This window comes from Baudoinia panamericana (assembly GCF_000338955.1).
Source record: "Baudoinia panamericana UAMH 10762 unplaced genomic scaffold BAUCOscaffold_2, whole genome shotgun sequence".
NCBI classification, from domain to species: Eukaryota; Fungi; Ascomycota; class Dothideomycetes; order Mycosphaerellales; family Teratosphaeriaceae; genus Baudoinia; species Baudoinia panamericana.
In genome coordinates, this window is record NW_006911258.1 from 1,111,561 (window position 1) to 1,137,638 (window position 26,078).

Genomic DNA, 26,078 nt, shown 5'->3' on the forward strand with positions numbered 1-26,078 from the left:
CGATGGCGGCATGCTCGGCGTCAAGATTCTTAGTGACGAACGGCTCGTCGACTGTGGAGAAGGATGGTGAAGCGAGGTGGGTCGGGTTCCTGTACCAGGATAGGCGCGGTATGGGGATGGTTGGTATTTGGCATGACATATGCGTGAGATGGCTACCTCAAAGGAGTGCGAAACCTGAAGGGGAAGGTAGGTCGAGCGTGCGCTGGACGCGGAACGCAAGACAGTTCGGATCGAAGTGTCGACAAACGTTGTACAGAGCGGCTCGTTAAGAAGGCAGGGCTTGTTGCGAAGTGTTATCATGTTGGTGAAAGGCGTGCTCGGGAAGATGCTTTACGTCGAATCGCCAAAGCTTAGCGCAACGGGCATCCATATCAATCCCCAATTTCATTCACTCGCACGTCCACACCGTAACCCTGACCTGCACCGCCATTTCTGTCTTCGTACCCTACGCCTCCTCAAACATCCCGCCCCGTTTCAACCAGTCAAGATACCTATCCTCTTGAAGCAAGCCAAGAATCTTCCACGCCAACACAATCCTCTTGGCCCTACTCGCCCTCCAACCCAACGTTTGCACCAACCATGCCTCATGCGCCGCCTCGGACCTGACCTTGCGTCGCCCATCACCTATCGTGTCCTGGGCCATCACTAGGTCCTTCCAAAACGCGCAATAGAAGCGTCGCTTCGCCAACAAGTAAGCCGCGCATGTCATCTCGAAGTTCAGCGCCAGAAACGCTTCCACTGGTTCAAGTAGGCGTGCGTAGCGGTCCGGCCCAAGCGTAAGATCGGGATGGTGGGTACGGCGGTTTAGTTCTTCATTTGCTGCTATGCGGTTGAAGGCCGTCTCCGGGTCCACAACTGGAAGAGCGTAGTCCGTCAACTTTTGTGCCTCGAGGTAGTCGGGTGCGTCCGGAATGCGTGCGGCATTGAGAAAGGCTTCGCGGAGGAAGACAAGCAGGCGTTTGTGCTTGATTGAATGAGCGTGGAGCTTCTTGACGCTCTCTGTAAGGCAGCCATGCTCTGATAGAGACTTGAGCACGTTTCCGGAGCGGAAGATGCTATAGAACCAGCGGATTTTGTGATCTTGTTTGTTGATCAGCGCGTACACGGTTAATGGCAATCCGAGGTTAGCATTCATATGCACAGCGCTTTCCAGCAGAACAAGATAGTGCGTCTCGTTGGATCGAATTTGGTAAAGGTCTTGGCTTTCCATGCGCAGCAAGCTAGGCGTCGTGACAGCCGCAGAAGCGAACTTCTCGAGGAGAAATCTTTTGATGAGCAGGCATGTCATGAGTGGGTTCGTACAGCCGAAGACGAGAATATCAGTATGGTACAGGTCGGCATCGACGAAGCTGAAGTTCGGTGTTTGGTTGGCGAGTGTCGAGTTCAGATCGATTCCGGCTGCTGAGACTCCGATGCGAGGTATGGCAGGTACCACCTCTACATTGCTGGCCACTGCCTGCGCATCGGACCTTAGCGCACGGGATTGCTTGAGCGAGCGGTTGGTCTGTGGCGTGTCCGCTTTGGGCGGGCTTGATGTTGCCGGTGATGGCAGTCGCTCAGACGGTGCGAAGGAGGCCTGCGAAGAGTCGTCGCTGTCTGCTCGACGCCATTTTCGCCTTGTGCGCGTGGATGGAGGCTGCTTTGCTCGGCTTGGACGCAGTGGCGTCGCCGGATCCGATCCGTGTGGCGGAGAGTTGAGAGGTTGCAGTTCTCTAGGCGAAGGAGCCCCATTCGGACTCGGTTGATGCTGCGCCAGAGCACCTGATGCACTTCCCGCAAATGGCCACATTGGCGCAATCGGCGCTGTGAAGTGATATAAGTTCTGCGCCATTATTGCTATGCTTTTTAACCAAGAGATTGCGGCAACCAGGCAATAACAATGTCACAGCGGTTGAGTAAATGTGGACTTACTGTATGGAGATGTGAAAGTAATGATCTCCTTTCTTCGATCCAATTTCGTTTGATCGTGTTCGCGCGCTGCCTGGGTGCTGCTCCTTCCGTAATCGGCATCGGGGCAACTACGCACGTGACCCTACCCTGACGCCTCGCTGATGCAGCAGTAGCGGTATCTTACAATGCACGTCATCCTACATTCACCTCCCACTTCACCGTCCTCTAGGTCTCCGGCCTGTTCTCCGCATAGCCAGCGCTGCCAACACGCTGCTCTGTCGTCGTCTCCTCACTCTCCTTCTTCGCCAGACCATGCTCCCTCAACAGTGCATCGATTTCTTCCGCACCCCACAATCGGTGGTAGATGGTGCCCTGCTTCGTCTTCCCGACGGTGGCAAACTCAATCTTCTCGCTGCTCAACTTCGTGCTGTCCATCGTCTTACTTAGAACCTTAACCGCCAGCTCACACGCCTGCCTCAGATCGCAGTTCTCATCGTAGTCCTGCTTCAACAAACTCTGCGCACTCGCATTATTCGCACCTACACTGGTCGCTTTCCACCCGCCGTAGTTGCCTGAGGGGTTCGATTGGTAGAGCTGGAACTGCCGTTGCGGATCCCAGCCGGCGTAGATAAAGGAGACGCCGAAGGGACGTAGACCACCGTGTTGGGTGTAGCCTTGCTTCAGGTCACACAGGCGACGCACTAGCTGCTCGCAGGGGATATCGGTGTTGTAGGTGAGGAGGTAGCGTTGGGCGGCTTGACGGGCATAGTTGATGAGGATGTTGGCGTCGGCGGTCATGCCTGCTACCGCGCAGATCATGTTGCTAAGACACTCATCATTAGTCAAACGGTCTAATCAATTACTGTGATCGTGTGCTATTGCGTACTCATTCAGTATGTACAGCTTCTCCGCGCTGGTATCTTGCTCTAGTAGCTTGCTCGTAACCTTCCGCTCTGCCGCCAGGACAATGCCATCGGTTGCGAGGACCCCTAATGCGGTACCGGCGTGTGAGATGGCTTCCAGAGCATATTCGACTTGGTACAGGCGGCCTTCGGGCGAGAAGATGGTCGTGCGGGAATCGTAGCGGCGCGACATGGTGACGGTAAATTCTCGAATACGCTCGCAACCACTATGAAAGCTTTTATCGTGCTTGTTCAGCGCAGGAGATATTGTGTGGGGAGACGCAGTCGATGTGCGACACAAGGCAGAGCTGCTGGCGCGTCGAGCTTGGAGCTGCGTTTCCGCGCACGGACTTCATGCAATATTGATTGATTTTGTAGAGGTTGGCCCGGACATTGATTGAAGCTTGTCCGCATCACTACCCTCGCAACCTCACGCTACCGACATATTTCTTAGCAACCGCCTTACGATGGGCCAAGAGCACAACATGGAGGCGCCGAGCAAGCGGTTCAAGGCATCTCTAGCAGCCGAAGGTGACGACTTTGTCTCGTTAGCGGAAGACGAAGCACAAGACTCAGGCAACCGTTACGGGTATGGCAACGAGCAGAATGGGTTACCTTCTACCACGCCAAACCGACTACGAGCGGATCACGAGCAGCACCAGCACCCACGACACAGGGACGCCCGCTTCGACAAACGTAATGCTCAAGACCGCCCTAAGACTAAACATGCTCTTCCTGGCCACGATTCTTGGGTCTTAGTCAAGACGAAGCTCGGCCGCCGTTTCGTGCATAATACCAAGACGCGCGAGAGCTTGTGGAGAGTACCGCAGGATGTCTGGCCTGCGGTTAAGGAGTTCGAGCAATGGGAAAGGGCGCAGCGCGAGAAAGATGCAAACGCGAAATGGGCGGAGCAGGAACTCGAGAAGATGAGGGACAAGAGCAAAGCTGGCGAGGTCAACGCTAAGGCTGACGAGGAAGAAATTGGGACCAGGCAGCGAAGAAGCGAGAGTCTGCAGCGGGAGGACGAGGAGGCGATGATGGCGGAGTTGGCGGCTGAGGCGGAACATGCGGAGGAGCAGGATGTCAAGCACGTGGTTAAGATTCTCGAACCGAAGGTTGGTGACACCGGATATGACAGCGATGGGAGCTACGAATACATCGAGGTCACGGACACGGAACGTGAGAGTGAAGGTGAAGACCACAAGAATGATGCACCCACGATCGCAAACGGCCAGGCTGCACCCGTGGAAGAAGAGGTGGAGGACACCGAACCAGTGGAGTTCGGCGAGGACGACATCGCCTATCAACTTGCCGCTATGGGCCAAGACTACGGCCTGGAGCCCGACGAATACGGTGACGAGGAAGACGACCAAACTGAACAGGAGGAAGGACTTGCCATCTCTGATGAGGACGCCAAATACCTCTTCCGTGACCTTCTTGACGACTACCGCATCTCTCCTTTCACGCCCTGGGATCGTCTCATCGCCGACACCAGCCCAAACAGTATCCTGAACGATGACCGCTACACCGTCCTGCCCACCATGCGCGCAAGGAAAGAAGTCTGGGACGACTGGGCGCGGGAGAAAGCGGCGCGGATCAAGGATGAGAGAGCGAAGATGGAGCAGCAGGATCCTCGTGCACCGTACCTTTCATTTCTGGCGGAACATGCGACGCCGAAACTGTACTGGCCTGAGTTCAAGCGGAAGTGGAAGCGCGAGCCTGTGATGAATGAGAGGAAAATGGCAGAGAAGGATCGGGAGAGGCTGTATCGCGATCACGTTGCTCGGCTGAAGCTCCCGGAGACCACGAGAAAGGCTGACCTGATTAACTTGCTCAAGAGCATTCCCATTCCCGAGCTGAATCACTCTACCAGTATGAACGCACTGCCACAACAGCTTCTGAGCCATCTGCACTATATCAGCTTGCCAGCGCCGACTCGCGACAGCATTGTCAAGGCGCATTCGGCTGGCCTGCCCGCGGCGCCGTAGGCCCTAAGGTACATCCAGAACTTATAAAATGCAGAGCGTAGAGTGGGAGGGTAGTGTTCACCATACCGATGTGGAGACTGCTGAGTCGTCCGAAAACTAGGCGGAGGGAGCAGAGGTCGGTCAGTCATGTGCGGTAAAGCTCGGATGCGATCTTTGATCATCCAGGGCGTCAACGCGCAGTTGCTTCCTCATAACGTGCCGAGAAAATGTGCTCAACAAACTCCCAAGACTCGATATTGCCTTGACAGTGACACTTTTCAGCTGTCCAAACTCTGAACATTGTTTCGCGTCTCGCGGTCCGCAATCGACGAGTCGTCGCTCTGATTGGTCTGCCGTAGCGAATGCCTGCGGCTACCGCAGCGTGCCTCATATGTGCCCAACCCGAACCCATCTGGCGGAACAAGCATGGTCCTTTCTTCTGTAGTAATTCTGGAGAACTCCGAGTGCACTCAGCATATGGTCTTTCAGCCATGTACGAAAATCAAGGCTGCGGCAAGCCCACACTCCGCCAAGGTTGAGTGAGTTGCTTGTGCGGCGCAAGCTTACCATCTGTCGTGTGGACTCTAAAAAACCCTTTGCTATCGCGCATGATGGCGGCGAACCTAGTTTCTCCTTCACTGCTAGCTCTGGCATCGCCGGAGAGCCTCTCATTACTTTTCGGCTCAAGCGAGTTCAGCGACTGCCACATATTGACAGTTTCGTCGCTTCTTCGGCGGTCTTGTGTTCGGGTCCTGGAACAACAGCACGCCGTCCGAAGAGCCGCAGAGTAGCGTTCTCGAAAATGAGCTGTTGTTCCGAACAAAGCAAACAGCACAAGGCTGCCGGACACAATCGGTAAGGAGAGAACAATGTCCGTCACGCATGTCGACAGTAAAAAGTCCGGCTCGTCCTGTTTGGCGAGGCGTGCTGCCCTCCGAGTCCCGGTAAACTGGAACGTGATTATCATGACTTCGTATGCAAGCAAGATCAGAAAGCCAATAGAGAATCGAAGTAGCAGCACCTTGTCGATCATGCCCCTGAGAGGGCGGGTACGTGAACAGTGTCGATGGGAGGCCGAGCTTGTTGTGCCGAATGTGTTTGAGTCCTGCATGCCTTTCAAGGTGTGCTTGACGTGAATGTATTTGGCAATAATCATGATATTTAGCACGATGCCTATAGCGAAGCTGGCAATGACTACATCAGATGTAAGTGCTCGAACGTGTGCCACTCCGCGGAGGCATGATGACTCACTTAGTACATGCCGGAGTGCAACAAACGCAACCACGTTGCGCCTGACTGGCTCAGCATAAGAGAGTCCAAGGAATAGAGCAGCTAATGTCACTGCTAGGATCTTTGCACAGACAGAAATGGCACCCTCCCAGCCGGTCAAGGACTTCAATGGCAGGTTGTATATGCTCTTCGCTAACGCGGTGGCCCTACGAACGAGTAAGCGCGCCCGACTTCTGCCTCTCCCTGAGCTCGAGCACAATGGCGACGCTGTGTGCACACCCGGTGACAGAAGAAAAGAGGCGAGGAAACCCACCAGCACATAGCAAACACCGCCACCAACGTGGAACAGTAAAGCTGAATCTCTACGCACGCGAGGTTGAAGCCTGTGGTGAGCGAACTAGCAGCTAGGTAAGGCTCCTGGAGGCTGAGTTTCGCTTGTTGTAATTGTGTACTCTTGACTTGCCGCCACTGAAAAGCGTAGTATACCTGCTGCATGATCGAGGCGACTGAGTTGATGGAGACACAGATGGCGAGTAGCGTGACATCTGCGACATCAGTTTTGAATATACAAACCATTGTACAGCGAGACTCACATTTTGTTCCGTGGCCGTCGGCGTAGAGTAAGACGAACAGCAAGAGGCCCAAGAACAGACAGACAACTGAATACACGGCGACAGCAATGCAAGCTGCCCGAGCGCCTTGTGGTACTGCATTGTCCATCGCTGAGAATGACTGGAGAACGTAAGCCTGAGAATACAAGAGCCTAGTGCCCCGGGGCACTTCAAGTAGCAGACAGAATCGGCGGTTTCACGTGGTGAGTGAAGGGCAGTGGCCACGGGCTTTGCGATTCGCCACTATATACCTGTCGTGTACTATGGGGGCGGACAGTGAGCAGGACTAGCAGGACCTCGAACGCTGTCGCATAGACTTTGCGTCTAAGATCCTGCGACAGTGACATGAGTCGCAGTGAGACTCTAGCAGCGACCGTGCTTCAAGGGCGACACTGCTTTCTTAACGGAGAGCAGGTCCGGTTCCTTGCACGCGCACGTTGGCATTCTGCTGCTGCCGAAGGAAGCTTTGGACACTTTCTTCTCGCGTCTCCAATGCCGTCACAAGCCGTGGCAGAATAGAAGGCGGGATGGGCTTGTGGACGTGAGGATTGCAGTCAAAGTCTTATGATGCCGGATCATGCTTCGACCACGCGACCCGCCTTGGCGTGTTTGCTGAAGTTTGGAGGATTGATGCATTCATGCCTACCAGGTGCACAGCACACGTCTTTCGTAAGATGAGCAAGGGCCAAACTTGCGTGCTGCGGTGCTGCCGAGTGCCCGGTTGAGATGTGTTTGCGGCAATTGAGCATCTGGTGGCTGGTGCATTTACGGCACCGACATGGTCTCCACATCTCGTCGCAGGTTCAAGGATTGCATCAGGCGGTGCCATGGAGCCAGCGTTGGGCAGCAACGATCCCAAGTGTTTGAGCGGCTCTAGAAGCACGATTGTCAACGGCTCTCGAACAACTGCAGCGGGCTACTTCCTGACTTGTCTGCTCCCCGGCCGTTTCGCATTGCATAACCTGCAGGTGATGCACCCTAGTCTCATTTGACGCAGCCGCAGTCGAATTCATCACAAGGCCTGATTTCCAAAACGCGCAATATGTATGTGAAAGTATCATGAGGCGAGGAGGATGATTGCCGTATGCACCGTTCGGCTGAATTGGATCTTGGCGGGTGGCAGAGGAGCTCACTGTATGCTTCAATGGAAGAGCTGCGGCATTTCGAACGAATGGCGATGCCGCATTCTGACACAAGGAATATAGTATGCTGGTATGACAATACCATATACGGTAATCAGCTCTTATAAGACAGTATCGAGTAACGTTCGGCGATCCTTTACACCCGCTGCCCAACATAGTAGCCAGCCTCCAACGCCAATCGTAGCATACCCTGATGTCTGGCCAGAGAGACAGCCCCGTAGGACACATACTCTGCCCTGAATTATGTTCAAGGATAGTCATTATTCCTTGTACTTCCGTCATGCGGTACTTTGTTCCGTCTCGGCATGACTCCTCCACCCTACAATATACAATTGTCGAAGAAAACGCTTGCATTCCCACGACTCGTGTGACCTACTCTCACGTCCTTCGCAGGTAGAGGACAAGCCACCCAAGGATTCCTAGCATGTAGGTCAGCATTGTCTGATGCGTACTTGGCCAATTAGTGTGAGAAACGTACGGTAGCCTGCAATAATTCCGATCATGATCCCGACCAGTCTGCCAGTGTTATTGCCAGGGCCGTAACCGTACGACTTCAAGACAGCAGTTCCGGCAATCTTGCACTCGCTCTCGAGTGCGGACTGATACATGCAGGTGCAACCATTGGCGGCAGTGGGGCTGGCGGCGCAGGTGTAGTTCCGGCTGGACATTTCGTTCGTGAGCATACCTTGGAAGACCTGGAGCATTTGTTAGCATGGAACGATGATGAAGGTGAAACGTCAACTTACGTATGCCTGGTAGTCAATGTAGTGGAAAACGTATCGCCAGAAGGGGTTCAGCGTCTGGGGTGGGACGAGGAATCCACCAGTACACATCCAGAGACCGTTGGCAAAAGCAGTGCCAGCAAGCGCAACAACGAAGATGGGGATGATAGAGCTGATGAGGACGACCAGCGACTCGGCCGCCAGCAGGTCCAAGAAGAGCCACATGACCCAGGTGAAGAATGCTTCAGCCGTCGGCCGGAAGTTCGATAGCCAGTATGCCACGATGGAGAAGAGCATGGCAATCAGGAACAGGTAAGGAATGCCCGTGACGAAGTTGGCGATCAAGAAGGAGGTCGGACCGTAGAGACCGTTGGCACGCTCCTTGATGAAAAGTGCGCGATCTTCCAAGTAAGCGGGAATGTATGCGACAGCCATGAAGGACATGAAGGCACCGCCGAAGAAGATGGCGTTGATGAAAGATTGGATATTGCCTTGGGTCGGGTTCAGGCGTAGCCACACGGTGCCCATCATGATAGCCAGACCCATGTACATGGCAATACGAATTCCGTAGGCGATGATATCTCGGTAAGACTTGATGAACGAGCGGTGAATAAGCGCCAACGGGATCGCGACTGCGCCGGCAGAGTCGTCTCTGGCCTCGGCGTTCACATCAGTGTCCATCGAGTTTCGGGCCATCTCATCCGTAAGCTCTGTCACGGTTGCAGTGGCAAGCCTTGACTTATGCCACGACGAGTGAACCATGTTCAGCTGCTGATCAACTTCGCTACGGTCGCGAGCAAAATCGGTGTTGACGAAGTCGATGATGAATTCTGCTGGGTTCATGTATAGAGGAATGGGGAAGCCACAGGCATCGAAGTATGGCTGGACTTCAGACACCGGGCCGCTGTATGCGGTGCCACCTTGAGATAGCAACAGCAACTTGTCGAACATGGCGAATGTCGACGTAGACGGTTGATGGATTGACGCGATCACAATCAGATTGTGCTTCTTTGCGATGTCCTTGACGAAGGAGATGACTTCGAACGAGGCAGCAGAGTCCAGACCTGAAGTCGGCTCGTCAAGGAAGAGGAGCTTTGGGCTCGTGATCAGCTGCGAAGCGACACTCACGCGACGCTTCTGACCACCGGAGATACCCTTCCTGATAGGTGTGCCAATCAGGTTGTTAGCCTGATTCTGAAGACCGAAAGCTGTAAGGAGTGCCTCGATGCGCTGGATCCGCTCAAGCTTGCTGACAGCCTTCGGCAGCGACAGGCGGGCGGCGAAGTTCAGCGTCTCGCGGACGGTGAGCGAACCTACTAACGCATCTTCTTGCTCGACGTAGGCGGAGATGCGGCGGAAAGTTTTGGGGTTGGCCGGTGCACCATTGATGTAGATGGCTGCCCGGACGCTAGCTGCCAGAGTAGCTGTGCGGTGGGCAAGCACGTTCAGGAGAGTAGACTTGCCGGAACCGCTGCGAGCGCTATCAGTGAATGGAGTCACAGCGCCAGCGCAGTATTATACTTACGAAGGTCCCATGAGCGCAAGCAGCTCGCCCGCCTTGACAATGCCATTGATATCTGAGAGGATCGTCTTTGGCTGTTGTGATTGTCGATCTTTGACCGTAACTGTGACTCCCTTCCAACCGAAGCTGCGAATGTTGGTGTTTGTGAGCTGGGCGTAGTCGCCACCGATCATCTTCTCGATGTCTGACATCTTGTCGTAACCTTTGCGATCCGCGATCGCGGTCGGGAGAGCCAGGTTGGTTGACGTTAAGGGTGGCACCCTTGATATAGTGCTAGAAACGACTAACGGGGAGACCTGCTTCCTCGTGATGATGGCAAACAATGAGTGACTGAAGGCTAGCGCAAGTGAATGTTTGCTGGTCGGCACGCAGCAGTGAAGGAGAGAGTGGCAGCACGATGGCGGACGTTGACAAGAGAAGGGCAGGTCAGTGCAACGAGGGTGGGGAGGGGATATTATCGATCGACGCCAGGTACTGTCACGGGGAACATAGCACAGACAGGTCGGGCCCGGTGGGCTTCCATACGGTGGGTGGCGGATAAAGAGTTTACAGATCGCTAGACTTGACTCGCCGACCAGCTCTCCCGTTTCTTGCATGTACCCAGCCCTCCTTTCCGGGCAACCCAGCTCCGTTCGAGATCACAAGTCGTTTGGGCGTGCCGAAATGTTTCTGGGAAGCTCAACAGGTGGAAGGTAAGTGGTCGAATAGCGCACCGCCAGTGCTGCATGGCCGCGACGCATCCCTGCTGCGCTAGTCCCCCTCGGGCAGGGGCGCGGACTTCTTCCCCTGTTCTGAGACGAAACCCTGGAACGGCGACTTCTTAGGGTCGAAGCGAGCCGTATGCCAATCGGGTGTACCTGCAGCGCCAAGCGTATGTCTCAAGGTCTAAAAGGAGCCTATATCGAAATCCAGAAGCTACCGGACAATGAGGTCTCAGGAGAGGGTTTGATCCGGACCGACTCACTACGTAGAGGCTACCTCATGACGTGAGGAGACCAAGAGCCTTCGAGCTGAATGGCATATGCTGTATCACAGAGTATGGTGGCTGTCTGCAGCTTCAAACGTATTTCACCTGCACGGATGGCTGCCGTGCATGCGGGTAACCGTTGGAAGGATGCTTTAACGCCCGTTGACCGTGCGCTCCCATACGAGATCTGTGCCACTCGTCTACAGCATCTGTGCTGAGGTTGCGGATCACCGCGTCCCCTGTCAAAAGGGTGGCTCCGGAGCCAACTTCTTGACTAGGAAAGCAGAAAACTCGGTTCAGCACGCCGTTGTCGCTCCACGCTTGCCATAGACGCCGACCAAATCTCCGCCAATTTGTATACCATGTTTGCCAGCCGAGGAGTGGGCCGCAGTGACATGCAAAGTCTTGCCACACTTCTGCGACGCTACCAGGCTCCCCCCTACGAATGCCATGTCCGCGTGGATACCACAATTCAGCTTGTGCCTGCTTTGCGGGACTTGGTCGCTTGATCTCCGTGAAGCAAAGCTGCACCCATAGCCCCTGATGGGTTAAGGTACTGTACAATGCCGGCAGGTCTGTTTGGTCGCCGTCTCGCTTCTGTCTACTGGTGCAGATCACTTCTCCACATACAGAGCCGATGCAGACAATTACGTGAGACTCTATGAGGGAGCGTTGTGGTGCTACCACGCTGTCCGGATATTCGCAGGAGCCACGTTGCTGCTCTTACATGCACCATAAGCTTATGAGACACCCTTTCATCGATACGTAACCGCGGCAGAGATTTGGCATTTGTCCGCGGTATCCCAATGAACCCAATGTGTCAGGTGATCAATTGGTTAGACAGTAGACTCACCTACTACACACCGTACCATCATTGAATTGTCACCGGTGGATAGCGAACCGCAATATGATCGGCGACCAATATAAGTTGATTATGGCCGCGGAACTTGATCAATCCCCTGAACATAGCCAGAGCTCGGCAGGCGTGGCGCCAGCCCAAAGTGTCCTAGGGATCGCCGGTTGTCGCAAGCGGCTTTCCCACTAGCCGCAAGCTCCATCCATTTTTGGTGCGCTCTCAGTCAATCGATCTGCCAATAGATGTGCCTGGTTCTGACCTCCGGCCGCACCTTGAGTGCTCAGACTCTCGACCTTGGGAACGGCGACCTTTGCATCTTCACAATCTCTATTCGCCTCGAGAGAACGCCCGACAATCTGGTATCAACCTTGCAATATTCACGACGCTCACTCAACCCTTTTGGCCGGCAGGAAGATACTTTGGATTGAATGAGGACTGCCGCAGTTCGGCACCATATCGACCTCCGGAACACCTTCCCTTGATCATGATTTCTTGGAGATAGTGAAACTGCTCTTTGTGGCTCTGGAAGCCTCGTTGTCATGGACATACCAGCACACATACTGGACGCTGTACAAATATCTGATACTACCGACGTCTCCCCCCCAAAGCGCTTCAAATCGACCAGCACGTCATCTCGAGACTCGCCGCGAACCGATCTCTTCCCGCCAGAAATACGAGCCCAGGAGCAGTCTTCAGGCAGTGACTCGGAGCCTGAATATGATTACATGACCGAACTCACTTCTCCTGCTGATTCCGTCTCCGGCGTGGAAGACACGCCGGATGATGTCGAGGCCTTCCGAGATCGCGAGTATCCTCAACTGAAGGGCAAGACGTATCTCGATCATGGTGGCACCACGGTATGTAAGCGTGGCGAGAGCGGCAGTTCCCTCACTGACTGCTTATACTAGCTCTATGCGAAGTCGTTGGTGGAGGAGTTTTCCGCAGACCTTATCTCGAATCTGTACGGCAACCCGCATTCAGCGTCGTCTCCATCAGCATTGTCAGGCCACAGAGTGGATGCCATCAGAGAACGTGCACTTCGATTCTTCAACGCCGACCCTGACGAGTTTGACTTGGTGTTTGTTGCGAATGCGACGGCCGCGATCAAGATGGTCATCGAGTGTTTTCGTGACTACGCAGCAACGAGCAATACACCGGTATGGTATGGGTACCACAAAGACGCGCACACATCAATAGTCGGAGTTAGGGAATCGACCAAGATGCACCGATGTTTCACAAGCGATGAGGAAGTCGATATTTGGATTAACAGCGGAGGTTTAGGCGGGCCTCGACCACGCCAATTTGGCTTATTCGCATATCCCGGCCAGTCCAATATGACTGGCCGACGACTCCCCTTGAGCTGGTACGTCTGATCTAGTAGGTTTCACCGAAGTCAACATATGCTAATGTGACGCAGGCCCGGACGCATCCGCAAGTCGTTTCACAAAGCAGCCACATACACCCTTCTGGATGCAGCTGCACTTGCAAGTACAGCGCCACTCGATTTGTCCGACGCATCGACAGCACCTGACTTCGTGGCGCTGTCGTTTTACAAGATTTTCGGCTTTCCAAATATAGGCGCGCTTATAGTACGGAAGGCCTCAGCACACGTGCTGGAGAACCGAAAGTACTTTGGTGGTGGTACCGTCGAGATGGTTATCACCGTGAACGATACGTGGCATGCGAAGAAGGACACTGCGATTCATGATCGGCTCGAAGACGGCACGTTACCATTTCATTCGATTTTCGCACTAGACCACGCCATGAACGTCCATGAGCGATTATACGGCGCGAATCCGATGAAGTTCATCTCACATCACACCGCACAACTGGCAAAGTATCTTTACAATGGACTATCAGGCCTCAAACATGCGAACGGTTTGCCTCTTTGCCGGATATACAAAGACGAAGGTGCTGTCTATGGCGATCCTTCCGTGCAAGGAGCAACAATCTCCATTAACGTCCAACATGCAGATGGGTCGCTGGTACCGTATGCTCAAGTGGAAGAAGCGGCGGACGGCCACAATATCTTCGTCCGAAGCGGCTCTCTTTGCAATCCGGGCGGTATGGCGACCTATCTAAACTGGTCGCCTGCTGAAATGAAGGCAGCTTTCGCATCTGGCCACCGCTGCTCAAACCCTGTTCAGATCATGCTTGGAAAGCCTACAGGCGTTGTGCGCATCAGCCTGGGTGCAATGAGCACTGCATCGGACGTCCAGACCTTACTTCGCTTCTTGGACTCGCAATACTGTAACAGCGTGAACGAAGCATTCGTAGCTCAAGCCCCGGGCCAACCGACTTCAGTATCGCCACCCGGGTCCCCCATACCAAACGGCCAACTGACGCCACTCGACATACCTAACGCCTTTTTCGTGCCCGGATCCCAGAACGCACCGCCAAGCCCAGCTCTACCTACCACTGCAAGCAACGGTACTACGGTGGTCGCGGCCCCAGATGTGGCGCCGCAGCCACAGCACCACCAATCACCTGCCGCCACTGAGCCGGAACGTGCAAAGTACCCCCCATTCAAACCAGAAGACTATATCAAGATGCGCAAGCCATGGGAAGAGGAAATCCGGCGGCAAGCGCAGCAAATGGCTGCCAACAATGCGGAGGTCAAAGTGCGCGAGCTAGAAGATGCGAGCATGTTTTCACGTAATCCAACACCAAGCGTCAAAGCGCGCAAGTTTGGAAGAAGCGTGGTGAATCTGTTGCGGACCAAATCACATTTCGCTGATAATAGGTATGAGCATCCACCCTGACACCATTATATCAGGGAAGCTTGCCTAACATCAAGCCCTCACAGTCCGCCGCCACCACCTCCACCTCTGCCGACTTCGCCGCTACCGGTCACGCACCCTCCTCGTGACCTAACTTGTGCGACCTCGCTGACGTCAGAACGATCGACGAGGAGTATCGAGAAAGCACAGTTTCACCACAGAATCGAGGCAATGGGCATGTGAGCCCCCACATACGAGAAGCCGATACAGCACGGCAACCATCAGGTCTCTTCTCTGCTTAGCATGGCGTTCTGCGTTCAGGGGCAGCATATTGTACACCATGATACCAGAAATGCTTCTAAATATTTCGGAATTGTTTGATGGACTTTGGCATAAGGCCAATCACGGCAGATTTTGGATTGGCTCAAAAAACAGCCTACCACGGACATACCTGTCCATATCGCAGACTATCTAGCTTTGGCGGCTTTGGCAACTTTTGCAACACTCTCACTTGTACATACCCGGCGGCTGGATAGTCGGGGTTAGCACAGGACAAAGTGTGAAGAGAACTATGTAATGGAGTGTACGACATACCTACCCATTCTGTGCTGCCTTACCACGTTGCGTCTGCACGAACATCCTCCCACTGTCAATTGATTGCCACCTTCACACGGATCCCACCATTGTTGGCGGCCATGAGATCATACACCTGCAAGCAGCCATGTAAGCTCAACGGTATGCCTGGCCAACGGCCAGCAGCAGCAAGTGCACGACTTCATTCTCGTAAACTCAAGGTCTTGCAGAACCTCTTCCACGCCAGTCGTTGAACCCGCCTGCACGTACCATTGTTGGGACGCTCGTCACGTTACGCAGGCTTTAAAGCTGCATCAATGCCTCGCAGCAGAGCTGGGTCCGGCGACGTCGGTTGCCGCCTCGTACCCACTGTTGCTGTGTCGTACAGGATGCAATGCTGACCAGGTAGGTGGGAAGCTGCAGCTGCATGCAGCACGTGAGTGGGTCAAGGTGGGTGGTGGTTACACAAAACCCCAGCTAACTTGCGTAAGCGAAGCCGTTGAGTCTCAGGCCGTTGGAGCAAGCGGTAGCAAATGGACTCTGTCTCAATAACCATTCAGCGGGTGCGGACGTCAGTGACTCGTCACCGGACTACGGTCTTAATTGCGTCCTCGCTTCCGGAGATGCTCAGCTTTGTGAACCATGTCTTTCCAATACGTTCTTGTACGAGCGGTCAATCAGAATCGAGAAGAGATGCTAGTCTATCGTCAATCTGTCGCATTGGCCAGTCCAGCCAATGTTGCAGGTTGTCGTCGAGCATTTCGCTAAGGCCTTGAAGAGCATAGACACCCCATTGCCTTGTAGGCCACGACTCCCGAGCACTCACTGTTGCAGCAGCATAGTGAGCGACTAGTATCAGTGTGGGCGGATCTCGATCGATGATCAGGCCCGCAAGTTTGTGATCGACCATAGTCTGCTCGGTGTGTGTTAGCCATGTCGCAGTCAGCTCGAGACAATCCCACTGACCGTCCAGCGCCACACTGCACCAACTTCGATCATTCCTACTCTTAGAAAGTATGTCAGATCGCGGTAGACTAGCTCGAGGTATTTGAGCGCAGATGTGACGATGGAGAGCTTCTCCGGTGCTTTTTGATGGCGTTCCAAAATCATGTCCTCGAGGCTACGAAAGCGCTTCCGCACATGCTCCGGCAAGGAAGTCTTGCCCTCCTCTGACTCCGGCATCTGCAACCTGTCAGAACTTCCCAATGCGATTGTCGCTAGATGATCTCACGCAATGCCCCTCGAACATCTCGGCCATCGGTGTCTGGGTGAGATGGGCTCGCGCAACGCTAACAAAGTCCAAAACTCCTCTTGTCAGGACGAACAGCTCTGCAATCTCTCCCACATCCAGACCTTGTGGTGAAGCTCTTGTGGCAGCCGTGGCACACGATCGTGCCATCGTCGAAAGGGAGATCGCGGACGCGCAGGCGAACAGCGCTGCACTGATATGCAGCGTAATCTCGCCGGCCAGAGCGTTCCGGAAGCCAGAGATAGCAATTGCTTGGTGCTTGTCTGCAAGGCGCAGATAGCGGGCTGCATCTACATCATGGTGATGAGCCAGGTTCAGTGCGGAGAGGGCCAAGAGTGCGTGGAGAAGGAATGGATGTTTAAAGGCTTCTTGAGGAACGGTATCTTGCCATAAGTGCGCAACTTGTGGGCCTGAGGCGAAGGGTTCCTCCCGAATAACGTTCCCATAGTGGTGCATGAGTTCCATATCCTGCAGCCATTCCCGCGTTGAAGGAAGATTTTCTGAAGTGTCGTCTTCGCCAGCTGCTGCTAACGTCAGCTAACGGCATTGGAAAACAAGACATACTATCTGATGCGCACTTGATTCGGGTGTAAGGGTGGCGAGACTGCAAGGCTCCCCTCGACGGACGCAGGCGCTGCACGGTGACTGTTCGTTGCACTTGACTCTGCGGCGCTTGCATGCTACGCAACCATTTCGCGACTTTCTCATGCCTGATCGTGGTGCTGCGCTGGGCGTTGAAGCTTCGAAGGGCTGCATCTTCGTGCGATGGGTGCAGTTGCGGTTTCTGATGCGTACCTCATCGCATTTTAAGTCTCGTCTTCAACAACGCCGTGCACTCCGTTGTGACGCGTGGACCTCTAGTGAGCCCGCGATGGATGACGTGAACGGCGGTTTCATGTGCGCGGACTGTGGTAGTTGAATGGTGTGTTACTGTAGAGTAGATCTGAGGTCCGCTGAAATGCCAAGCAAAATCTAAACTTGATACGAAACGCTGCAGAAGGCAACGCAATCACTACCGCTTGGAGGTAGTCAACGCTCCGGATACCGTCCCATGTCTATGTATATACAGCCCCGAATACTCCTACCGCAATGTGATCCCGATCCTGCCGTTCAATAAGTCTGCGCCGCTGCTCCTCATGCCATCCGAAACCTTGATGGTCTCTGTCCAGCCTTTACACCCACGGTCTTACATGACTTCTCGCCCCATTCTTCAGCTCTATGCCACCGGCTCCACCAGCCCTAAAACCTCCCCTCAACTCTTTCGCTACCTCTCCCGGGTGGACCACGTTCATTGCCACCATCGCCGCGAACATGACCAGTGCATCGAAAACGTACAGGAACGCTTCGTGCGTCATCACATAGCCGGTGTATCCTTCGATATATTCGACGGTTCGCACAATGCTTCGGATAAATATGAGTACCGACACGAGGTAGAGCACAAACATGTGCTTCTTCCACCAAGGCACAACTGCGCATCTCGGCGGAGGGTGCCGACTGACTCTCACATTGAAGATGGCAGCTGCGAGCACGAAGAGGCCGAAGTAAATGACTTGCAAAATCAGACCAACCACGATCACGGCCTTGCCGGTATTCGTGTTGGCCCCGTCGCCAGAAGATAGAAGGCCGGCTCCAGCAGCCTGCAGCAGGAAGCTGAGCACGTCCCCAGTGACGAAAAGCTTCGTGAGCCAGGTGCGGCGGATGAAGAGCGCTTGATCGGCGTCTAGGAGCTGCACGACGCGGCTGAGCTGCATGTATATGCTTGCGGCGAGGAGGGCGGGTGCGACGAGGAGAAGGACGGTTTGGAGGATGAATGGACCGAGCGTGTAGGGACCCGGATTCTGTTGGGCAGACAGTATGCGGCCTATGTAGCCGATCGTTTCAACTGCGAGGTGTTAGCATGCTAAGCTTCTGCAATGGAAGTGCGCTGACGATGAACTGCCTGAAGGTTCGAACTTACATATACCGCCAATGAGGAAGGGAATCATGAACCAAGTCCTCGAACGTATGAGTTGGTACGCATGAAAGACGGTGGTGAAGCCGAAGAGTACGGTGAAGATGGCGGCTGCAGCAACCGAGGGTAAGTATCGGTAAAAGACGAAGGTGTTGCTACTGTCGCCCGCATCATCTCGCGTGAAAAGCATAGTCGCGAGAGCTGATCGAGGGGAAATTTCAGAGATTGGGTCCTTGTTGGAGTAAATGGACGATCTATTCGGTCCCCGGGGCAAGTGTCAAAGAGGGCTTGAGGAGCAGTAGAAGTCTTTCCGCCAGTTATGTCTCTACAATGCATCCAAAGAGAGTATGAAAATTCGAGGAGACTTATAGACTTACAGCATGTGCGTTATCCTTCTGCCTGGACAGCAAGCGTGGTCGACAGATTGAATACACATGACAAGTGGAGCAGCTCGCAAGCGGTACGAACCTTATATGTTAGCATATTCAGGGTCAAGTGTCTCTGATTGGTCAATTGTGTGGCGCAATCGGCCGCCGTTGCACATTTTCCCCGTTATGCGGCACCTACCTCTTCGCCGTATCTCGGACCTGATGCGAGGTGTATGTGGGACCAATGGCCGAAATGCGTTTGCTGGTACAGCAGTTGCTGTGCCACTGACAGCCGCGTAATGTCTTTCCACTAGCAGCCGACTATGAGACCGAGCTGCCTCACCATCCTGCCTAGTCGAACGTGATTTTCTTGCCTTTGAACGCAGCAGGAGCTGCTGTCTTCTGCTTCGCCATCTTCGCGGCTTCCCAGCTCGGATGTATAGGTCCACTGTTATCTTTCTGCTTCTTGTTCACACCGTTGTCGATTGGTTTGGCGACGCTTCTCACACGGTCGGTACTTCTCCCACCCCTTCTTGAAACATCAGCGATCTTCTTGTTCTTCGTTCGCGGCTCCTTGCCGTCCGTTGCACCCCTCTTCGGATCCCATCCAGCATCGCGCACCTGCTTCTGTAGATGCTTAGCGCGTGCGCCAAACTTCTTCTCCCATAACTGTTGTCTAGCGCGTTGACCGCGTCTGTTCTTCTTCGGTGGTCCATTAATATCATCGTCGTCAATATCAGAGCCAGATCCGGATATATAGCCACCCATGGAAAGTGAAGGCAAGAAAGCGGACTTCTTCTTTGGCGCAGGTGCCTTCTGCGGCTCCAGTGTTGGCGAGGCACTGGAGGCGTCTTCGTCGTCGGAAACGGCCATGTCTGCCGCGTGGTCATAACGGGCTTGGGAAGGTCTGCTGGATTTACGGGTAATGCCTTCCTGCTCCAGCTGACGCTCTATGTCTTCAATATCAGACCCACCGGCTTCATACTCGTCGTCTCCGGACGACGCTAAGCGGTCATTGTATTCGTCAAGATCGCTCTCCGAAGCTATGTCGCCGACCGTCTGCCCGACTTTCTCTTCGTCGCCAACAGCAGGAGCTCCAGATAAGGCGGCCACATCACGTCTTAAGGGCTTCTGGCCTGGGGCACGCTTGCCATCGAGCGATGCGGGCGCCTCACGGGAGTCGCTGGCTCGCACTCTCTTCGTCTTGGTTTGCGCGTTCTGTATCGGTACTTCCAAACTCATTGTCCGCCGCACGTCGTTGAGAACAGGCGGCAGCGCATCCTTGACCGGGTTCGAATTGCATAGTCGTGCATGCACATTCAGAGCTGCAACGTCCGAGAAAAGTGTGACCGGCTTACGAACATCCTCTGGCAGAAATGGCGACTGAGCAATAGCCTTGATCCTCGACAACGTCTTGTAGAGGTACACATGAGCACAAGTCGCATTATCAAGTGCCTGTCTTGCAATAGCACAGTCTTGTCAGCCGTCGATCGCCGTCATTTGCTCATAATGTGCATCAGCGAGGGGCTCCCGCACCTTCAACGCAACAATCTCAGCATCGATGCGCTGTACGTCCGCCTCGCTGTTGTCCTTCTGCGATGTGGCATTTCTTCGCCTTCGACCCAGCTTCTGTCGCTCGAAGCCCTTTGCGATCTTGAAGGCATGACCAAGATGCACGATGCCTTGCTTTAGCTTGTGTCGCACAGTCCGTCGGCGCTCTTGCACTTCACGTTCTTCATAATCGTGAGGCTCAACATCGTCGCCTCGCTTGCGCTTTGGCATGACTACGAACGAATGTGTTTCAGTCCCGTCGCAGGAGATTTCGCTTTGAAGTGCTTAATGTTTCTGAACCCGGGCTTGTGACAGCGGGCCGAGGCGCCGGCCATTCGGGGTTCGTAATGCTCGATGCCGGTTAGAGATGCTCGGTGCTCAATGCCCGGCGGAGGTGCTGGGAGGTAGAGCATTCGCAGAGGACAGCAGAGCTGTGGAGCGAAGCTTCGTGGCTGCTCCGCCATGTCGCGACCCATAGCGAACGGGTTCGGGACGATGAGCAACGGCTCTAATCCGTCAATCGCGACCAACTCCATGGCCATGACCGGCCGCACTCAGCTCACGTCCAATGGACCACACCCGACCTCACTCCCTGCTGCATCCGGCGGTGCCATGGGGTCGTCCAGCATGTCGCGCGCAGAACGCTTCGAGGATGAGAAGCGCCGCATCATCGAGTCCTGCTTCAGCAAGCTTGACGCCAATGGCCAGCTCGCGGAAAGCTACATCACTCATATCCGTATTATAGAGGACGCGCAGTACCCCTCGGCGCCCGCGCCCCCAGAGAGCGCCGAGTCGAACAAGAAGCCGCGTCTCATCATCATTGCAGTGCGCAGTACGGGTCGGGTGCGTATGCACAAGGCGCGCGAGAACACGAATGGCAGCTTTAGTATAGGCAAGACGTGGAATTTGGAGGAACTTAGTGCTATCGAGACGTACAGTGGCACATACCCGCCTCAGACGGATCGAGAAGCACAGTACCGGGGTTGGGCGGGCAGTGTTGGGTTCACGGTCACTATCGCGAAGTCATACTATTGGCAGGCCGGTACGAGTAAGGAGAAGGACTTCTTCATTGCTTCGGCGGTCAAAATATATCGAAAATACACCAAAGGACTCGTGCCGGAGTTGAAAGGCTTCGATGAGCGGGAAAAGGCTCTCATCTTGGGTCAGACACCATCGCAGCAGCAGCTGACGCAGCCTGGTGTCACTGTTCCGCCGGAGCAGGCTAGGCAGTTACAGACAAACCTTGCCCCTGGCATGAGAGCGGAGAGTCGTGATGCGAGCCCTATGCAGCCACCGCAGCCACCATTCGCTCAGAGGCCACAGAGTCGCGAGGAGAGCCGCTATAGGCAGTCACCTGGACCGCCGGAGAGCTTGCACGATCCAAGTCCGCAAAGTCGACAGCAATCCCAGAGCCCAGCACCGATATCATCACGCTTCCCCGCTGGACGAGAGGCAGCTCAACCTTCTCCGCTTAGTGGACCACGCCAATTCGCGAGTCAGGAACAAATTCGGGCGCCTAGTCAAGACCGAAGAGGAGAGTATGCGGGCAGGCCAGGCACAAGTCCAGCTCCTGGCCCACGAACACCCTTACCATCTTCGTTGCAAACTGGAGTCGCGCAAACTCCATCTATCGTCAGCGTTGAGGATAGTCCTAGCGTAAGCTCAATGGCCTCCAGTGCGGCCCCGAAGGTGCGACAAGCAAGTCCAGTCAGGCAGCGAGCCTTCGTGGATAGCGTGCCCGAAGAGCAGCTGCTTGAACAACGATCTCCAGAACGCTTTAGCTGGCAAGACGCTGAGCAGGAACCTGGGCCGCCGGCGCCAGCCTATCAGGCGAACGGCGCCGCGGCTTCACCAGTCAGTCCAACCAGCGGTGCGAGCTTGTTCGCCTCTACTAAAGAACGATGGATGAACCACCGCATCTCACAGGATCAGCCTCGGCCGCTGCAACCTCAACTGCAGCAACCTCAACCACAGCAGCTGGAGCCACCAGCTTCGACCGCCGGACCGCCGCAATTGCCGCCGATCCAAACATCTCAGTCTTTTTCAGGGGATCAGCAAGAAAGGAACATCTGGCATCCACCGACTGGCGGCACTGCCTCATCTGCTGGTCTCGATCTTGGAGATGCAGCCGCAATCAATGCTTTAACAAGCTACTGGGGCCCAGATACTGCTTCCACCAACCAAACGACCCCGCAAACTCCATTGCAAACGCAACATGCACCACTGATCAAAGAACCCGGCTCGCCACCCACACCTGAACGCAGCAGAAGACGGCCGGCATTAAACGAGCGAGGTACGCATGATGACCTACGGCCGGCGCCGCTCAAGCCAAGTGGCAGCTTCCGAGGGCCAGACGATGAGGCCTCCCGGCAGCAAACCGCGCAAACAGAGTCTACCGACATCAAACCGTTGGCTCTTCGAAGCAAACGTCAAAGTCGCGACCAGCAACAAACACAGCACATACGCGAGCAGAAGCTAGCCATTCCGGGAGCATTTCATGATTCGTCTGTCGAACAAAGTCCGATGGCGACTCCGGGACAGGAAGAGCCGCCGACCCAGAAGGCTGGTCCAGTTGATTTTGCGGAGCGGCAAATGCAACCTGCTGAGACCGCACCAGCAGTCATAGCAACCGACAAGTCAGCGGAAGAAGAAGACGAAACCGATGACTCCGCACAATACCGACCTGGCCTCGGCCCAATGATCAAAAAGAACGCTGTACGTGACCGGTTCAAGAAGGCTGCGGCGACAGCGAACGCGTTCAAACCGCGGCCAGGAGGCGCAGCAGAGAAGATCCTGCGCGCGAAGGCGGAGAGGGAGGCCGGCGCTGCTTCACCCACGACAGATGTTGATGGTATTAGTGGTTTTGTACCAAGGCCTGGCGCAGCGGCGGCAAGAGAGGATCCGATGGCGGCAGCTGCTGCAGCACCCGTGGCCAGCGTTGGCGAGCCTATAGGACTTGGAGTACAGGGCGCGGATGAGGCTCGTTCGCCCACAGTCGAGGTTGAGAACCCAACATCGCCGTACCAAGATGAAGCTTCGAAACAATCTCAGACCGTGCGCGCGCCTGTGCAGCTTACAGACGAGGCGGCGGCGAGGGCGTCAGAACACCGCACACCTGAGCAACAAGCGCTTGAGGATGCTGGCGAGCATGCTGAACGAGAGATGCATGACCAACAGGAAGCGGTCCGCAAGGTAACGCCTCAAGTCAAGATCAAACGGCGCAGCAACTACCATCAGCGCAACCTTGCTGCACTAGGCATCGACCCGAGCATTCTGAAAGACAAAGGCCTGGACTTTGAAAACCTTCTCGAAGACTTCGGCTGGAGCGACCGCGCGCTCGAGCCGAAGAAGCTCGCGGAGCTCGAAGCGGACCTTCGGCGAGAACAAGGACGACTGGAAGCTGTATCGTGGTTGAGCGGCGATGCCGATGTTGCTCGTGGTGAGAAAGTAACCCAAGTGGAAGGGCTGCTTGACAAGGCCATTGCGGAGTGCGACGAGCTGGAGGGCCTTCTGACGCTGTATAGCGTCGAGCTAGGTAGTCTCAACGAGGACGTCGCGTTCATCGAGGCGCAGAGTCAGGGCTTGCAAGTCCAGAGTGCGAATCAGAAGGGTCTGCTCACGGAGCTGCGGAGGCTGGTCGATACGCTTAGTCTGGATGGCCGGGAGCTGCGCGTTCTGCACAGTGGCGACCTCGGCGACGTACAGGGTCTGAACGAGGTGGAGGCCAGTCTTGTGCGGTTGTGGCAGGCTATGATCACCATCGACCCTTCAATACGGTCCACGGCTGTCGGACGGCCGGGCAGCAGGGGTGGCTTGTCCGCGGGCGAGGAGTCAGCGAGCGAGACTCTGAGTTCGATGAAGGCGGTGAGAGAAAGGCGTGACGTGTATGAGCGCGAAGTCGTGGCATTTGTGCAGCGGTTCACGCAGCATCTCGACGCTGTCTTCGCGACATCTTTCGAACAAGCGAGAGGCAGATTGTTGCGCCCGGCATCTTCCGGAGGCAAGAAGCTGAACAAGGACGTACTGACCGAACTTGTTCGTGGCCGGTTATGGGCTTATGGCCCGCTGATGCTGTTCGTGCGCGACCTCAACCCTCCGGCGTGGCAGACGATGTTGCATTCCTACTCCACCAAGGCGCAGCCAGTGTACGGTGACGCGTTCAAGGAGAATCTGACAGGCTGGAAACGGGCGGTGCGAAAACCCACTTCAGATGAGATCGCCGAGGTGCTATTTACGCACGCCGAACGAGACGATGGCTCAGGCTCTTCGGGCGGTGCAGTGGCTCTGGCCTCGCGGAAGCTCACAATCAAGCGTTCGCAGACACTGGCGAAGACGCTGCGTAACGCAAACGGTGGCAATCGCAGCCCGACCGAAAGCCGGCATGCCGGCCAGCTGATGGGTGCGGAAGTGTTCGCTGGTGCGATGGACGAGATGGCACCGCTCGTGAGCCAGGAGCAGAATTTCGTCGCTGAATTGTTCCATGCCTCCACACTGCAAGCCCAGGACTTTCTGGAAGCCGTCGGTGCCGCGCCTCCGGAACGACGAGGCCGTAACATCGATCTGCGTATGCCGAAACCAGCAGACCCAGACCGTGAGATGGCCAAGAGGGTGCAGACTGTCATGGACGAGATATTCGCCTTCTTCGCCACGGAGATGGGCGTCATGCTGGAGTGGAGCTTGGCCGATGATCCGCTGCAGGGTGTGGGCGTGATGGCGTGTCTCAGCCGGCATGCCTACTACCTACAGGAGACGGGCCAGGACTTCCTCCTGCAGCTGATTGAGAGGTTGCAGGAGAAGCTTCGCAGTCTTTGGTCAAGGTTCGTGGATGAGCAGGTCCGCGCTGTGGAAGAGCTGCGGGTGCGTGGTGGCAGGAAGCGAAAAGGCGGCGTCATTGGTTTTGTCAAGTCGCTTCCGCAATTCTGCGCAGCGGTGGAGAATGTGTTCTCCACGGTGGCGAGGGAGGAGTACGAACGGCCTGCTGATACAATGGTGGATGTCCGGAGACTGGTCGATGATACGTACACTCGCCTCAACAGAGCTATCTTCGACAACTTACACGCTATTGCGAAGGAATCGGGTGTCGCTGCGGCGGCAAGTGGGGGCGCGCATGGAGTTGCTGGCGGGCTGAAGGCACTGACCGGGACCTCAAAGGGCGACGACAATGAGGACAAGGAAGCTCTGTACGCGCAGATTATGCTCATCGAGAATCTGAATCACTACGTGGAGGAAGTCGATGATTTGGGCGGCAGGCTGGTGGTGTTGGCGCAGTGGAAGGCTAAAGCGAACAAGGAGAGGGCGGAAGCATTCGACCGCTACATTGGCAGTGTGGTACGGAGGCCGTTGGGGCCACTTTTGGTAAGCTTACTTGTGCGCAAGTTAACGTTGCAGGCACTGACAATATCTGCAGGACTTCTTGGACTCTATCGATTCCCAGTTCGCTTCCCACCCCAATCCTGCTGCTATCGCCTCTCGACCGACCTTTTCGCGGAAAGCGGCGCGCAGCACCTTCTCATCGTACGATAGCAAGAGAGTGCGCGAGGGCATCGAGACGCTCAAGAAACGCATTGAGAAACACTTCGGGGAGGCAGATGAGGAGCAGCTCTCGCGCAACCTCGTCGCGCTTGTGTGTGGCGAGTGCGAGAAAGTGTACGAGAGAACCATCGAGAGGATGGAGAATGCTGTGAGGAGTATCTGGCCGCCGACGGAGGGCGAGAAAGGTGTAGAGGTGGAGATGAGCAGGGAAGACGTCAGGGCTGCGTTCAAGCGGTGATCTTTGACGCTATAGCAGCGCAGGTGGCGGTTGTACATATTGTTTTTGTACACGATTCTAAATGGACATGATATGCTACTGGCTCAG

General features: G+C 55.2%; 11 protein-coding genes across 11 annotated transcripts; 4 read left to right on the forward strand and 7 right to left on the reverse strand.

Annotated features, from left to right (window-relative positions):
- Nucleotides 1–1,973, reverse strand: BAUCODRAFT_356011 (uncharacterized protein). Its single transcript, XM_007675205.1, has one exon. It carries the CDS (start codon nt 1,829–1,831, stop codon nt 446–448), a length of 1,386 nt encoding a protein of 461 aa, XP_007673395.1. The 5' UTR covers nt 1,832–1,973; the 3' UTR covers nt 1–445.
- Nucleotides 1,974–3,122, reverse strand: BAUCODRAFT_355760 (uncharacterized protein). The gene is made up of 2 exons (XM_007675206.1): nt 2,777–3,122; nt 1,974–2,713 (listed from the first exon to the last, which is right to left on the reverse strand). The coding sequence occupies exons 1-2, from the start codon at nt 2,983–2,985 to the stop codon at nt 2,116–2,118; spliced, it is 807 nt and encodes a 268-aa protein (XP_007673396.1). The 5' UTR covers nt 2,986–3,122; the 3' UTR covers nt 1,974–2,115.
- A 359-nt stretch (nt 3,123–3,481) lies between these two features.
- On the forward strand, nt 3,482–4,780 carry BAUCODRAFT_54323 (uncharacterized protein; the record flags this gene model as incomplete). The annotated part of the gene is made up of 2 exons (XM_007674862.2): nt 3,482–3,745; nt 3,881–4,780. Coding segments are annotated over 2 exons (1,164 nt in total), but the record flags the coding sequence as incomplete, so codon positions are not given.
- Nucleotides 4,781–5,020: 240 nt separating this feature from the next.
- Nucleotides 5,021–6,827, reverse strand: BAUCODRAFT_355907 (uncharacterized protein). The gene is made up of 4 exons (XM_007675207.1): nt 6,583–6,827; nt 6,303–6,534; nt 6,011–6,195; nt 5,021–5,953 (listed from the first exon to the last, which is right to left on the reverse strand). The coding sequence occupies exons 1-4, from the start codon at nt 6,707–6,709 to the stop codon at nt 5,262–5,264; spliced, it is 1,236 nt and encodes a 411-aa protein (XP_007673397.1). The 5' UTR covers nt 6,710–6,827; the 3' UTR covers nt 5,021–5,261.
- A 367-nt stretch (nt 6,828–7,194) lies between these two features.
- BAUCODRAFT_30357 (uncharacterized protein) lies at nt 7,195–7,712 on the forward strand. Its single transcript, XM_007674822.1, has one exon. The coding sequence runs from the start codon at nt 7,428–7,430 to the stop codon at nt 7,590–7,592; it is 165 nt and encodes a 54-aa protein (XP_007673012.1). The 5' UTR covers nt 7,195–7,427; the 3' UTR covers nt 7,593–7,712.
- A 127-nt stretch (nt 7,713–7,839) lies between these two features.
- BAUCODRAFT_30358 (uncharacterized protein) lies at nt 7,840–10,496 on the reverse strand. Its single transcript, XM_007674823.1, has 4 exons — nt 9,990–10,496; nt 8,489–9,935; nt 8,221–8,437; nt 7,840–8,161 (listed from the first exon to the last, which is right to left on the reverse strand). Exons 1-4 carry the CDS (start codon nt 10,175–10,177, stop codon nt 8,121–8,123), a joined length of 1,893 nt encoding a protein of 630 aa, XP_007673013.1. The 5' UTR covers nt 10,178–10,496; the 3' UTR covers nt 7,840–8,120.
- A 1,431-nt stretch (nt 10,497–11,927) lies between these two features.
- On the forward strand, nt 11,928–15,130 carry BAUCODRAFT_30361 (uncharacterized protein). Its single transcript, XM_007674824.1, has 4 exons — nt 11,928–12,666; nt 12,718–13,172; nt 13,227–14,552; nt 14,616–15,130. Exons 1-4 carry the CDS (start codon nt 12,349–12,351, stop codon nt 14,770–14,772), a joined length of 2,256 nt encoding a protein of 751 aa, XP_007673014.1. The 5' UTR covers nt 11,928–12,348; the 3' UTR covers nt 14,773–15,130.
- Nucleotides 15,131–15,515: 385 nt separating this feature from the next.
- BAUCODRAFT_356585 (uncharacterized protein) lies at nt 15,516–17,291 on the reverse strand. Its single transcript, XM_007675208.1, has 4 exons — nt 16,930–17,291; nt 16,334–16,872; nt 16,069–16,284; nt 15,516–16,015 (listed from the first exon to the last, which is right to left on the reverse strand). The coding sequence occupies exons 1-4, from the start codon at nt 17,105–17,107 to the stop codon at nt 15,776–15,778; spliced, it is 1,173 nt and encodes a 390-aa protein (XP_007673398.1). The 5' UTR covers nt 17,108–17,291; the 3' UTR covers nt 15,516–15,775.
- A 1-nt stretch (nt 17,292) lies between these two features.
- BAUCODRAFT_356584 (uncharacterized protein) lies at nt 17,293–18,806 on the reverse strand. Its single transcript, XM_007675209.1, has 2 exons — nt 18,309–18,806; nt 17,293–18,233 (listed from the first exon to the last, which is right to left on the reverse strand). Exons 1-2 carry the CDS (start codon nt 18,490–18,492, stop codon nt 17,524–17,526), a joined length of 894 nt encoding a protein of 297 aa, XP_007673399.1. The 5' UTR covers nt 18,493–18,806; the 3' UTR covers nt 17,293–17,523.
- BAUCODRAFT_356120 (uncharacterized protein) lies at nt 18,757–20,491 on the reverse strand. The gene is made up of 2 exons (XM_007675210.1): nt 20,207–20,491; nt 18,757–20,125 (listed from the first exon to the last, which is right to left on the reverse strand). The coding sequence occupies exons 1-2, from the start codon at nt 20,450–20,452 to the stop codon at nt 19,022–19,024; spliced, it is 1,350 nt and encodes a 449-aa protein (XP_007673400.1). The 5' UTR covers nt 20,453–20,491; the 3' UTR covers nt 18,757–19,021.
- Nucleotide 20,492: 1 nt separating this feature from the next.
- BAUCODRAFT_356102 (uncharacterized protein) lies at nt 20,493–26,053 on the forward strand. The gene is made up of 2 exons (XM_007675211.1): nt 20,493–25,576; nt 25,629–26,053. Exons 1-2 carry the CDS (start codon nt 20,684–20,686, stop codon nt 25,989–25,991), a joined length of 5,256 nt encoding a protein of 1,751 aa, XP_007673401.1. The 5' UTR covers nt 20,493–20,683; the 3' UTR covers nt 25,992–26,053.
- Nucleotides 26,054–26,078: the final 25 nt, after the last annotated feature.

Excerpts from the sequence above, each read along its gene's own strand:
- BAUCODRAFT_356011 (XM_007675205.1), bottom strand. The coding sequence starts at position 1,831 with ATGGCGCAGAACTTATATCACTTCACAGCGCCGATTGCGCCAATGTGG.
- BAUCODRAFT_355760 (XM_007675206.1), bottom strand. The coding sequence starts at position 2,985 with ATGTCGCGCCGCTACGATTCCCGCACGACCATCTTCTCGCCCGAAGGC. Across the intron at positions 2,714-2,776 it reads AAGCTGTACATACTGAATGA|CAACATGATCTGCGCGGTAG; the intron begins GTACGCAATAGC and ends TGAGTGTCTTAG.
- BAUCODRAFT_355907 (XM_007675207.1), bottom strand. The coding sequence starts at position 6,709 with ATGGACAATGCAGTACCACAAGGCGCTCGGGCAGCTTGCATTGCTGTC. Across the intron at positions 6,535-6,582 it reads CGACGGCCACGGAACAAAAT|ATGTCACGCTACTCGCCATC; the intron begins GTGAGTCTCGCT and ends CTGATGTCGCAG. Across the intron at positions 5,954-6,010 it reads TGCACTCCGGCATGTACTAA|TCATTGCCAGCTTCGCTATA; the intron begins GTGAGTCATCAT and ends CATCTGATGTAG.
- BAUCODRAFT_30357 (XM_007674822.1), top strand. The coding sequence starts at position 7,428 with ATGGAGCCAGCGTTGGGCAGCAACGATCCCAAGTGTTTGAGCGGCTCT.
- BAUCODRAFT_30358 (XM_007674823.1), bottom strand. The coding sequence starts at position 10,177 with ATGTCAGACATCGAGAAGATGATCGGTGGCGACTACGCCCAGCTCACA. Across the intron at positions 9,936-9,989 it reads CTTGCGCTCATGGGACCTTC|CGGTTCCGGCAAGTCTACTC; the intron begins GTAAGTATAATA and ends TAGCGCTCGCAG. Across the intron at positions 8,162-8,220 it reads CGGAATTATTGCAGGCTACC|GAATCCTTGGGTGGCTTGTC; the intron begins GTACGTTTCTCA and ends CCTACATGCTAG.
- BAUCODRAFT_30361 (XM_007674824.1), top strand. The coding sequence starts at position 12,349 with ATGGACATACCAGCACACATACTGGACGCTGTACAAATATCTGATACT. Across the intron at positions 13,173-13,226 it reads CGACGACTCCCCTTGAGCTG|GCCCGGACGCATCCGCAAGT; the intron begins GTACGTCTGATC and ends AATGTGACGCAG. Across the intron at positions 14,553-14,615 it reads TCACATTTCGCTGATAATAG|TCCGCCGCCACCACCTCCAC; the intron begins GTATGAGCATCC and ends AAGCCCTCACAG.
- BAUCODRAFT_356585 (XM_007675208.1), bottom strand. The coding sequence starts at position 17,107 with ATGCAGCCCTTCGAAGCTTCAACGCCCAGCGCAGCACCACGATCAGGC. Across the intron at positions 16,873-16,929 it reads CACCCTTACACCCGAATCAA|CTGGCGAAGACGACACTTCA; the intron begins GTGCGCATCAGA and ends CGTTAGCAGCAG. Across the intron at positions 16,285-16,333 it reads AGATGTTCGAGGGGCATTGC|ATGCCGGAGTCAGAGGAGGG; the intron begins GTGAGATCATCT and ends GACAGGTTGCAG.
- BAUCODRAFT_356584 (XM_007675209.1), bottom strand. The coding sequence starts at position 18,492 with ATGCTTTTCACGCGAGATGATGCGGGCGACAGTAGCAACACCTTCGTC. Across the intron at positions 18,234-18,308 it reads CTTCCTCATTGGCGGTATAT|TTGAAACGATCGGCTACATA; the intron begins GTAAGTTCGAAC and ends AACACCTCGCAG.
- BAUCODRAFT_356120 (XM_007675210.1), bottom strand. The coding sequence starts at position 20,452 with ATGCCAAAGCGCAAGCGAGGCGACGATGTTGAGCCTCACGATTATGAA. Across the intron at positions 20,126-20,206 it reads CTGAGATTGTTGCGTTGAAG|GCACTTGATAATGCGACTTG; the intron begins GTGCGGGAGCCC and ends ATTGCAAGACAG.
- BAUCODRAFT_356102 (XM_007675211.1), top strand. The coding sequence starts at position 20,684 with ATGTCGCGACCCATAGCGAACGGGTTCGGGACGATGAGCAACGGCTCT. Across the intron at positions 25,577-25,628 it reads GGCCGTTGGGGCCACTTTTG|GACTTCTTGGACTCTATCGA; the intron begins GTAAGCTTACTT and ends CAATATCTGCAG.